Source organism: Simochromis diagramma, unplaced genomic scaffold (genome assembly GCF_900408965.1).
Source record: "Simochromis diagramma unplaced genomic scaffold, fSimDia1.1 OVJJ01000293.1, whole genome shotgun sequence".
In the NCBI taxonomy this organism is placed as follows: Eukaryota; Metazoa; Chordata; class Actinopteri; order Cichliformes; family Cichlidae; genus Simochromis; species Simochromis diagramma.
Window position 1 is genome coordinate 18993091 of NW_024386801.1, and position 13076 is coordinate 19006166.

The following is a 13076-nucleotide window of genomic DNA, read 5'->3' on the forward strand; positions in this document are numbered from 1 at the left end:
ACAGGTGTAAACTGTTAATCATAGCTTGCCAGCACCTTGTACCTGTGCGTGCTGATATGTAATCCTTTCTGTTTTCTCTTCAGGCCTTTGGGAATGCTAAGACGGCCCATAACAACAACTCCAGCCGCTTTGGGAAGTTCATCCAGGTCAACTATCAGGAGAGTGGCACAGTCAGGGGGTGAGAGATGCATGCTGACATATAAAACACATCTATAGAAGCCATATCTAGAGCTGGACCGATATTATTTGCCAGTGTATCGGCATTTATGAGACAGAGGGCGCTCTGCAACTTAGCTGTTGGCAACATGTGCTTGGAACACCACAAACAAAACAACGAGCTGATCCGAGCAGAGTCGGGCAGTGCATCAAGCGATCCACGACTTGTGACAATAAAACAAGATTACATGTCCTCGCTGTTTAAAGGAAGCAGCCGAAAGTAGCTTATTGTCATATTGTGTTAATAAAGAGTCATAAATTACTACATGCATGAAATGTTAGTTAAAAGCTGTTTATGTTTTGTGTGAAAACAAAAAAAAAATATCGGCCCATTTATATGATTTTAGAATCATAGGCTGCTGGGGGATTCCCATGATGCATTGAGCATTTCTTCTTCAATCACCTTTCTCACTCACCATGTGTTAATAGACATCTCTGGCTCTCTTCCACAGCATGTTTTTTATCCTGTTTTCCTTCTCTCACCCAAACCAGTCACTGCAGATGGCCCCGCCCCTCCCTGAGCCTGAGGAGGAGGTTTCTTCCTGTTAAAAGGGAGTTTTTCCTTCCGACTGTCGCCCAACTGCTTGCTCATAGGGGGTCAAATGATTTTTGGCTTTTTTCTCTGTATGTATTATTGTAAGGTCTACCTTACAATATAAAGCTCCTTGAGGCGAGTGTTGTAATTTGGCGCTGTATAAATAAAACTGAATTGAATTGAATAGAATCACCAAATATTGTTATCAGTCTTAAAAATCAATATATCGTTCCAGCTCTACTAGATACACATTTCATGTTGTTTTACTCGTTTTTTGTTTTGTTTTTTTTATCAAAAATTAATTTTGTTTTGTTTTCTTATTTTTGTCTGTCACTTTTGGTCAACAGCTTTTGTTTTTAAAGGTGTCATAAAAATGAATCTGACTTGAGAAATAATTTAATAACAGATATAATAGCAGAATAAGGCCTACAATTTATGTATATTATTATTATTAACTTTATATATCTCTTAATATTGTGCTTTGATTTATAAACATAAACATGTAAGCTACAAAAAACAACATTCAGCCATTATTGACGTGCGATTATGTAAATTCTCATTTGACAAACTATTAAAAACCACAATTCAGATAATTATACCTCTTACCTCTTCCTATTGTCTGCTAATCTGTTAAAACGCCCTGCTTATGATGAGTATGGCAAGAAAAAGCACATTCAGTGTCCATGTGATATTGAAACATTGTTCATTTCTGATCATAATTACAGCAGCTTGTTCTTAAATTACTCTTGTGACTTAGTGCGGCTGCATTTATGTTTATTTCCAGCGCATACGTAGAGAAGTACCTGCTGGAGAAATCACGTCTGGTGTACCAGGAGCACAATGAGAGGTGAGTGCAGATCACATATTGTTTTTTTGTTTGTTTGTTTGTTTTTCTTCTTCTTTTTTTGCTGGATAAACCCATACAGACATCATTAGAAGATTTGTCATCTGCAGCACTTGGCTCACTTTCCACATTGTTTCATCAGTATGGATCGCTGTTTTATCACACCTAGAATGACTCAGCAGCAGCTCTCATGCTTTTGAATGTAAATAACATCTTGTTAATCAGAAAGAATCCAAGTCTTTGCTTTGTGTGGATTTAAAATCCATCAAAAACAATCTGTTTAACTTTGACTCCACCTTTAACGGAAATCCAATTTTTCCTGTGAACATTTCTAAAAGGTGAAAATAACGAACTTCAATAAGCGCAGCTAGAGGTGGTGCAGCCATAAATAATCTAAATATGATACTTGAAACACTGAGACACTTCCACTTGCCTGAAAGCTAAGATGTTAAATGCGTATCTTTTCGCTCACATGCTCTTTGTCTAAGAAACTCAATGCTGAAATAGTCTTCATTTCCCCTGCAAGGATATATCAGGTGGCCATCTGACTGAAACCTCTGCCCTTTGTTTAACTCTCAGGTTTTCCTCTGAGTTTAGGCATTTATTGACACAGAATGGGACAAATACTGTGATACAGATTTTGAGATATTACATAAGGAGTCATATTTCCTGTCCAGTATAACAGTGTAAAACTGTCTATTTTTACTTTTTATACGTATAAACACACTCACATGTGTATGAAGAACTCATCTACCTGACGTTGGGCATATGCACGCACATGCACGTGTCTCCACCTGCACCCACATCCTATAAATAGCTTTACTTGTCTCAGGTAACACAGAGACACACCCTAACAGTTCATCATATCGCTCCCAGGTGACAGTAAAAAAAAGCCACTGATCCCACCAGCATAATAGCTTCATGCGTGGGGAGGAGGGGAACTGTCCAACAGTCATCTAATCGCTCTAACCCTGACTGGTCTGGGCTTTTTGTTTCATCCTGATGACAGGCTCTGGCGGCCATATTGATAGGATAGAAACTAAAGTCAGGACCTCCCAGACGGTTCATCCTTGAACCACAGAGGTGGGGGAGAAGGATGATAAACTGCAAACTATCTTAAATCTTAAAGTCGGTTCAGTGGCAGGTTGCCTTTGTACGATCCCACTGGAGAGGAAAAAGCACTAGGGAGTGAACTAGCTGAACTTTCCAGGGATACTGTTGGGGCTTAATGACTCTGCAGAAACTACAAGGGAGGGGGGCTTTACTGTATTCAAGAGCCGTCACGCAAATGCCAAGTGTGGATACTGTTTTTGCTTGTTGGTATTTTTTGTTATTGTTGTTATCTTATAAGTTGCCCCTGTTTTATGTTGTCTAACGCATTGAATGAGAGACCCCATTTTTCCTACATTATTTTCTTCTTCCTGCCGGTTAAATGCAGAACTGAATTTAAAATTCTTCTCCTCTCATACACAATCTTGAATAATCAGGCCTTTCTTCTGTGGAACCAGAAGATGATTTTGGAGACATGCACCCTGGAATCTTTCGTGCGGAATCACAAATGAACTTAAACCGAAGATTTAATACTTAATACAGTGTTCAGCTGATAGCCACCCATTTATGTTTCACTGCTTCATTCAGGCATTCAAGTCATTCATTGGTGTATTTGAATGAGAGCCTGATGGATTACATGAGTTTTCTGGGCAAAGCCATGGTACCTTACCTACATGAACTCTGCTTTTCTGGTCTTACAAAAAAGCCCAAAAAAGACTGAAAGCAGTTGATCACGAGGTTTGCTACTTGATACTGTATTCTGGTCAGCGGTTAGTGTGAAGATGCGGAAAAACTCTGTGGCAAAAAAAAAGGTTGTAAAGCAGTTCTTTGTGGAAGGTCAGAAAGAATAATTTGGGGTTGAGTGCATTTGTTTCACTTTTGTGTTTACGGTTGCGTTCAGGGCAAATGACGAGTAACCTTTGCCCTGTAACAGCTGGATTCATTAAGCAACTTTATCTGGATTCATCTGGATAACTCATTACTGCCAAGTCCATGTATTATTTACCAAACCTGTATATATGCAGTTCATGAAGCTCAGAGTAAAGTATCGCAATATTTTGGAATCTGATGTAGAGATTATGTAATAGCATCTTTTATTTGAGAGGTGCGATGATAGAAAACGTGAGCTTACAGGTTGGGAGTCTTTAATATCCTCCGTGGGTTTTATAAGTTTCCACCACTCCATCAAACAGTAAGTGTCCCTCTGCAGAGAAGGGAAACTCGTTTCCAGCTGTAATAGAATTACCTCTCAGTGCACTGGCCAAAGCCCCAGCCTTTGTCACGGTTAATCACAACTCGTTACCTTGAGCCCACACACCACACTGCCGCTTTGTTTGTCTTGAAATGTGAGACCGCGGGGTCAGAGGGGTGACTTATCTGTTACATGTTGCAGGTTTGTTTTAAGAAATGTTCCGCAGATAACGTGAAAGGAGTCTCCTCCTCAGGGGCCGTTTCGGCACAGCGGGGAGATATGAAAGCTGCTGTCCTTAGTTCACCTCTGAGGAAATTTAAAAGAAATTAATACAAGAAAAATAAATCTTTTTCTTTTTTTTCCTTTTTCACCGTCTAACTCAGGAGTATCAAACTTTTAACTGTATTTTCACTGTAATCAAGTAATAGATAAACACTTAAAACAAAGAAAAATTCTTGCTTCTTTTCAGTATTTACTACAGACATTTCTATTTTTGTACAACGTGTCCACAGTTAAATAATAATTAACAAAATCTTGCTGTTTTAAAACTACAGGACAGTCAGGCTTTTTCTGACACTGAGATTCATCCTATAGCTGTCAGCGATCATGGTCCTGTATCTTTAACACTAATGCACAAGAATAATACTACGCCAAGAAAAAACTGGAGATTTAATATATCACTACTTAAAGATGAAGACTTTATTAAATATTTTAAAAAAGAGTGGACTTCATATTTGGACTATAATGACACTCCCGAAACATCAGCTTCTGTTCTATGGGAAGCAGGGAAAGCTGTGATGAGAGGTAAAATAATTTCTTTCTCATCACATAAAAAGAAAAAAGAAAACAAAAATATTCAGGAATTAGAAAAAAACATCAAATCACTAGAAGAAGCCTACGCGTCCCACCAAGATCAGGAAACATTGAACAAAATACGCAAAACAAAACTAGAATTAAATGAGATAATTGATAAAAAAACAAAATTCTTAGTACAAAGACTACGCCTACAAAATTATGAACATGGTAATAAATCCGGTCAATTTCTAGCAAACCAGCTAAAAATAAATAAATAAAAAACAACTATATGTGCTGTTCAAGATTCATCTGGGAACACAATATATGATCCGATACAAATAAACAACATTTTCAGGGATTTCTATAAAACGTTGTATTCACCACAAATAAACCCATCTAAAAAAGAAATTGATCAGTTTTTGGACAACATAACTCTTCCAAAATTACTGGACACTCAAGCAATGGCACTGGATTCACCACTGACACCAGGTGAACTCCAGGAAGCTCTGATAAGTATGCCCAATAATAAGGCTCCAGGTCCAGACGGCTTTCCTGCAGAATTCTACAAAGAATTCTGGTCGATTCTAGCACCAGTTTTCTACAGAACGTTGTTGGAAATTAAAGAAAAGGGCAGACTTCCATCAAATATGAATTCTGCAAACATTAATCTCCTGCTAAAACCAGGCAAAGACCCTGTATATCCCTCAAGCTATCGTCCAATATCCCTTATAAACGTAGACCTTAAAATAATCTGCAAAGCTCTCTCAAAGAGACTGGAGAAAATAACCCCCCTCTTAATTCATCCTGACCAAACTGGTTTCATAAAAGGTCGGCACTCCTCAACAAATACACGTAGATTACTTAATTTGATAGACTACTCATACAGCAAAAACCTAGAAACTACAATATTCTCTTTAGACGCAGAAAAAGCATTCGACAGAGTTAACTGGAAATTTCTATTTGCAACTTTACACAAATTTGGTTTTGGATCCTCTTTCATAAACTGGTTAAAAATATTATATAATTCCCCAACAGCTTGTGTTAGAACAAATGACCAGACATCCTCCAGCTTCTGTCTCTTGAGGGGCACCAGGCAGGGATGCCCACTCTCCCCTTCACTGTTTGCAATTTTTATTGAACCACTACAGATATATTTCTTACAGTTTAAGCACATTTATATCATCAGCAATTCTTTATCATGTACAAAAACTGACATATACAGTTGAAAAATCACTTCTTTTTCTCATACTGAGGTATCCAAGGGATTAAACGTACAGTTAAACTTCTTTACACTGACAGAAATGGGATTTTCTCCAGTCTGGCCCACTTAAGATCAAAGTGAGTTGGATGTGACCTACGAAAATATAAAGAAGTTTGACATCAGTGCTCTAATGTGTTTCTGTGTGTTTCTGTAGGAACTACCATGTGTTTTACTACCTGTTGGCTGGAGCCAGTGAAGAGGAGAGGAAGGCCTTCCACCTGCTCAAACCTGAGGAATATCACTACCTCAACCAGGTCCGCACACAAAAACACACACGCCCAAACATAGATACAAATAGCAAAGTGGGTGCTGCTTTCTAGAAAAGCTTCACGTTATTCTATTATATTTTATTATCTGGCAAGTCATTCAAATCCAGTTTCTGTCTGTTAAAATATGAATTGATTAAAGCTCCAGCAGCACTTGAAATGTGAAGAAACAGCTTTATTAATTTAACTTAGACAGTCATCAGTGAGGCACGAATAAGGATGGAGTGAGCACGTGCTTGTGGTTTAATGCACATCATTGCCAATGGAATTGGTTTTAGAATATCTCATTGCCTGCTATATTCAGTTTACATGTAATAAATAGTATGTACTAGTGTGATCAGTAAAATGTGTGATCTTATATTAAAATACTAATATAACTGATGGCATTTTGGGAAAAAATTAAAAGACTTTTTTTTTTAAAATTACACATAAACAGCCCATCAAAATGATACAACTATGAAATATAAATATCTAACATGAACATCAAGTAACCTTCCTCACTTAAGGCAGGATTATCCACAAATCCTAATTTACCGTAGCCTAATGTAGTACTATAGCACTATAGACAGAAATATGTCTGTAGACTTTGTCAGGATGTATTTATTATCAGATATAATCAGATATATCCGGACCTCTAATTTAAAACAACAAAAATTCAGATATACACAATTTCCAGATGAGATAATGAGTTACAAATGAAGACACAATCATTATAGCAGGGATGGAAAGCTTGAGTCTACAAAGATTTTAAACTGATAACATGTTAACCGATGCACATCAAAGCCTTTTTTTAAAAGATGTAGGGCAAAAAAATGCAACGGCGTTAACAGCAGAGTAAATGCATTTTTGGCATTTGAAGAAAACTTTAATGCTAATTTTATGTAAATAATTCATAAAAAAAAGCAAATATTCATCCCAAATGAAAACTGGGTTAAGTTATTATTGATTAGTAAAGCTGAAAAATCTCTGCTGGATCTTATTTACTCACTTAACTCAACTGGGACACATACATATCTTTGACTGCCAGAAATTCAACTCTTTTTCTCACATGTATGTGCGGCCGAGTGTGCATACATGCCTGGTCACATGCCAAAAGCCCACATACGTGTGTATCTTTTGCAGTACATCTGTGTGTTTTGGCAGCTGATGTGTGAGGATTCATATTCCCTCATGCCATGAAGGTAACACACTGGAAAGATGAAAAAAAGATTCTCTCTCCTCATCTGCCCAAAAAATAAAATTTTTCTCCCCCGTTCTCTTTAATCTCCCCAACAACAACAGCAACAACAACCCCCTCTTGTTAGCTGCCAGCTTACTTTGCAGCTCTGTTTCCATGGCAACTGCAAAACTCACGACTCAGTCTGGCGCTGACGAGGACTCACGCAGAGGCTGCCGGCAGTCGTGTAGTGGTGCGCACTTACGCACACGCCGATGTCACAAAAGAGCAGAGCGATTGTGCGTACTTAGCTCTTTGTGTTACTCTGTGTTTCTCGGTGGATTTGACTGAAGTACATTTGCTCAAATACTTCAAAGCTGTGCCCCCTCTTTACTGTGCAGTGCACTTAACTTACTGTGATTTTGAGAGTGTAGATCTGCTGACTGAAGCCAGTGTGAAAGTGCCTTAAACATCAGTTCTTTCAGTGGCCAGAAAGGGATGTCTCCTCTTCTTGCAACAACACCACTGGTTTCCTTATAAGACGCCTACGAGGAAACCTTTAGTGTGCAGAATTGCTACTTCCAGGTCGTATTGAGCAGAACACAAAGTTAATTTTGTGGATTTAACTGGTAAATTTTATGGTCATTGAATCAGAACGGAAAGCGATCCAGGATATTGTCATCAGCTAACAATCTGCTGCTAGCCAGTCTTTTTTGGTGAGTCTTGTTCCTCAGCTCAAGGCTTCCTAACTAGACTTCATTTACCACTGAGTTACATCGTGGTGGCTACGTCTGTTCTGTATGTCTTAGCACGTGTCAGTCAGAGCAGCAACATTTCATAACTTTAAGACTTCACAAAATCTAAACTATTGAGTTCCAGTGGTCTATCCGATATCCCTGTGTTGGTATTGTTCCTATATCATCATAACAATGCTGGTCCAGGATCAGCATTGCAACTGACCAATCACTTTATCTGAACAATTAGTTGGCATTAGCCAAGAAGTTAGCTGATGCTAACATGAGTAAATTTAGCTTATAGCAAACCTTACTCAGTAATATATTTGCTACACTGCTAATTATTAAAGAAAACACTTGTTTACTTTTTGTTTTAGAAGAGACTTTTATATAAACAGGCATTTTTCCCCTTTTTCTGCCATGTTGTGATGTCAAGGCTAAGACATCACAGCGTAGTTTGTCCGTCCACGATGATCACTGCAAATGACAATGTTATGATGGTATGGGATACCATCATAACATCATAACGGATACACTGTCCCAATGTTAGGAAGGGTGTTTTTGACACTTGCACACTGGATTAATTTCTGCTTATAGCTTTAGTTACTAATTCCTTTACTGATTGTGATTTACACATTAGAAGGTGTTGCAGTGTGATACAGATTTAAGCTTAAAGTTAATGTTTAGGATAACTTAGGATAAATAAATCACTAACTTAACCAGTCTGAATTTTAAAAAAAGCAAAATGATTAAAAACACAACTATAACATTAAGGAATCAACAGCATTTATCCATTTGTGCTATGATAGTATTGTAGTAGTTTTAATTTAGATAGGAAACGCTTTCAAAATTGTAATTAATTAATATTTGCCACTACTTTTACTTACATAAAATATCTAACTACTTTTTGCACCACAGATGGTGTGTTTTTTTCCAATGCCAAACCCTGATGAGGTCATCGGGGTTTCATTTTCGTGACTCTGTGGATGTGTGTCTGTTTTCGTGAGATTCTTTTTCTCCCCTCACGTCTTAACAGTATGCGTCATTGCTTCCTCAGTCTTTTTAAAGATTGCATTTTCATACTGTACGTATGTGTAACTCAAGCCTTCTTAACCCGCTCTGCCTTACTTCCAGATGACAAAGAAATCGCACAAACTCTACTGGGACAATTACTATGAGAGTGAGCTGGTCAGTATCGTGTGGATGACAAGCTGTTTGTGTACGTCTGTGTCCATGGGTGTGTCGTGGTACACTGGGTTTTTGGTGCCAGTCTTAGTCTTGTTCTTTCTTGGCTTTCCACACCCGCCCGCTTTCAGTGAAAAAGATGGAGGCGACCTGGGCTGACCTCCGCCGGTTGTGCTCTAAAATGTTTAAAGGGATTCCTTAGTGTAATCTTTTGACTGTATTTGGCTGTTCCGTCTCAAGACGTTTGCTCTTTGTACTTTGTCCAGTAACTCAAGGTTTTTGCCTGTTTTTCAAAGTAAATGAATCTCTTTCTCTCGTTTAAAAAAAATAAAATGACGGGTGACGACATGCTTATTAACAGTATTCGGACAATAAGGCATCCCTTTAAACTTGTCCTTTGGCTTTTGCGTGCTTTGCTTTTGGGGAATAGGTGACAAATTCGACACTACCATCTTTAAAGGGAAGGTTCAGGATCTTAATGTGAGTATGACAGAAGTTTTGCAGTTTTGGTTTGTTATCACAGAGCCACAAAAACTGCTGATATTGATAGCATTGATTGGTTACCACAGTAAGGAGGGAAAGGAGTAAGAAGAACCTTCAAGCACTCAAAAGTGTCGCTGATCCAAATGAAACTAGTAACCATGTTCAAAACGAGAAGCAGACTTGCAGCAGCGACACTTTTCATCAATGTTAAACAAGCATTTGTGGTGAGGGCCTTCAAGTATGTTGACTAGGATGTAAATTTAACATAATTTCATGCTTCGCGGTAACATTAAAGATAGGGCAAGCGCTAACCTGAACAATTGGTAAAATACTCCTAAGTCTATTAGTCAGCTTGAGCAGTGGTCAATTAGCTTCACATCCTGAAACTTCCCTCTAGCTGTGTGGTCCGTTTTATGTGTGTTTGTGTGTGTTTTTGCCGTTTCATTGGTCTCTGAGCCTGCCCGCTGTCTTGCCAGCCTCCACCTGAAGTGAGTAATGTTTGGTCAGTGGGATTTGTTGTGTTTGTTTAAAGGCCCCTGTATCTGCTAATGGGAGATTATGTTACTTAGACTTTGCTGGCGAGCAAACACTTGACATGAGAGTTGGTCAGTATAAATACGACCTGTGGACTTACTGTATTTCACTCTTGACTTTGGCTTTTTCAACTCTTTGTTTTTTAGCTCTGAAACATTTCTTTTTGTTATGAATGAAAACAAATATTGTGAGTATTCTCTAAAAAGCTCTCATTGGCGTTGTGAATCCCTATTAATTTTACAAGCTAATGGACTTTTCTCATACCACACCTGCAGAATATCCTTTACTTCATATCTTGCCTGGAGGCATTTAACAACATAAAGTACAGCGATAGCACACATATATACTCAACTTGTTTTTGTCTTTAAACGGCTATAATCTGTTACTGCACGCCCATAACAAAGTCATGATAAAATAACGTGATATTTACAATCCCCATATATTATTACCTGCATGCCTGTATGTTGTCAGTACAAACAATGGCAGTAAGAAACATTGTTGTAAATATAGCTCTAGGTAACATTATTATTACTTTGAACTTCAGATCAAACTGTTGACCTTGAAGGTTAGGTCAGAGGTAAAACGTGACATATTTTAAGTCTTACTGTACTTTGTACATGTTGGCAATACACACCACACTACGAATCGTACTTTAGTTTTTAGGCTTTTTTGTCAACCATGAGCTCAAACACCAGAAACATAAGCTCCTTGGCTGAGGTAGCATACTTAACAACTGCTTACAAGAAGAATCATGCTTTAAGTCATGCTGAACATGTGGCTTTTGCTGCAGGAGTGGTTTGAGAAATTTCTGAGGTTTTTAAGATACGATTTGTGTTCCTCTCTTCATTTGATTCATGCTGTGTCTCTGCATCATTTGCACCATTTACAGTAAATGTTATGAAGCCACGTTAATTACTGTGCTATGCTTCTGAGGCCATTGGATTTTCAAGAAATTGGTGCAAACACGAGATCCTACAAGGATCCAAGAAGCCAGGCGTGAAACTATGAAGTTGTTGCTGAACTGGACCAGTTAGCAATCTTCCATGAAATTGGTTTCACTTAAGTGTAGCTTTTTTAATCTTAGATTTAATAGACTGTTTTTAATTAGATTTCTTTCTTTTATTATATTTTTTGCAAGGGAAGCAAAAAGGCATACTGTTAGGCCCTAACCTCTGTACACCATCACCAATTTTACATCAAACCATCAACATGTGATTGAAGTTTGGACTTAACTCAAGGGTTTAACCAAAGTTTTGTAGTAACTGTTTAGGAATTACAGCCATTTTCATTCATAGTCCCCCATTTTCAGAGGCAGAAATTGCAAAGGGAAAATTGACTGAAAAGCGGTTTCATGGCGTGTTCCCTCTTTATTTCATGAAGCAGATAAAAGATCTGTAGTTAATTCCAAGTGTTAATCTAGCATTAGGTAGCTGTTCATTGGACCTTTGAATGCCAGTGATGGCATGAGGAAGGCCGTCATTAGCCAGGAAAAAAACAGAAAACACCCCCCAGAAAAACATAACAAACTTTACGAAGAGTGACTGCACCGGCCAGCTCAGCAGTACCAAAAGTGCTGAAAGCCCACAAAGGACTAAAGTGCATGATCGCAGAATTCTTTGCATGGTAATGAAACCAAGAAAAGAATGTGGTGGTATACAGAGGTAATGTTACACAAAATGTGCCAAAGTCCAAATACCTAGAGAAGCTGACTGTCTTTTTCATTATGATCCATTACTTGGAAGCTTTGCTTTAGTAAATGGCTCCTTTCTGTTATTACTTTCTCGCACAATCCTCCCATCTCACTGTTTGCTGACACACTGTCTCTCCCAGAGGTCATTGAATGACCTCATGAGAGACCCCACCACCCAAGGAGATGATGTCAGTGTCTACACACACACACACACACACACACACACACACACACACACACACACACACACACACAGAAAGAGTGGCAGCTTTTGACAGCTGCCTGATGACCTGACCAACCCTCTGGGCCTGTTTGGCCTCTGACCTCTACCACTGGTCAATGTGTGCTGCAGTAAATAGAGACGCACTTTGAGCAGTGACAAGTGTATACAGATTCCAGATGCAGCGTCTGGGGCTTAAAATACCACTTAAACAATGAATGTGAATGAAAAATCTGAGTATTTAACTAAAGATCCTAAAGACCAAACATTTTCTGGATGTTTGCATTTGATGTGTGCAGTCTGGTGTTTGGTTCTGGGTCTCGGTGGCTGCTGGTTTGCATTTTTCGCTTGTTTGGGTATCTCTGGTTTTTGGCTGTGTGGAATGTCTAGAGATGGGTTGGCATGCTGATGTTTTTTGCACGGCTGGTCCATGGAATAAATCTTGACTAAAGTCATGGTAAATAACAGGAAAGCCTTGACTGGACACACGTTCAGTTTTAACAGAATCCTCGAGCGATCTGTTAAAAAGCTTCATGTGCACAGTCAGCAGGGTTCCCGGCTTGATTTAATGCACCAGAACTGTTGCAACTGGCCTGAAATTACAATTTCAAGCTCTGAAGTGAAAATAGACTCTTTGTTTAAAATAAGTAAGAACAGATTGTTTCTTAATCATCACTTTACTGCACTCAACAATCCCTTGTTCTTTTCTCGACTTTTGTCTGAGCACCACGAGCTAAGGTTTTGGTTTTCAACCCAAGTATTCCATTGCAATTGCCAAAATTGATCTCTTTATTTTCTCAACTTCCTTCAACGTATCACATTGTGCTGTTTGGCGCCGATTTAAAACATACCCGGCAATTTGAAAACTGGCTTTTCCTGGGTCTCGATGTAGCTCGAGAAGCCTCAAAACCCCTT

General features: G+C 38.5%; 1 protein-coding gene across 6 annotated transcripts in view; it reads left to right on the forward strand.

Moving 5' to 3' along the window:
* Nucleotides 1-13076, forward strand: part of LOC120730158 (unconventional myosin-IXAa-like) — a 157537-nt gene that overhangs the window by 80293 nt on the left and 64168 nt on the right. For all 6 annotated transcript variants that reach the window (XM_040026339.1, XM_040026344.1, XM_040026341.1 and 3 more), the window contains exons 3-6: nt 84-178; nt 1536-1598; nt 6048-6147; nt 9184-9237. In XM_040026339.1, the coding sequence (XP_039882273.1) occupies nt 84-178; nt 1536-1598; nt 6048-6147; nt 9184-9237 (312 nt within the window). The remainder of the gene's footprint in view (nt 1-83; nt 179-1535; nt 1599-6047; nt 6148-9183; nt 9238-13076) is intronic.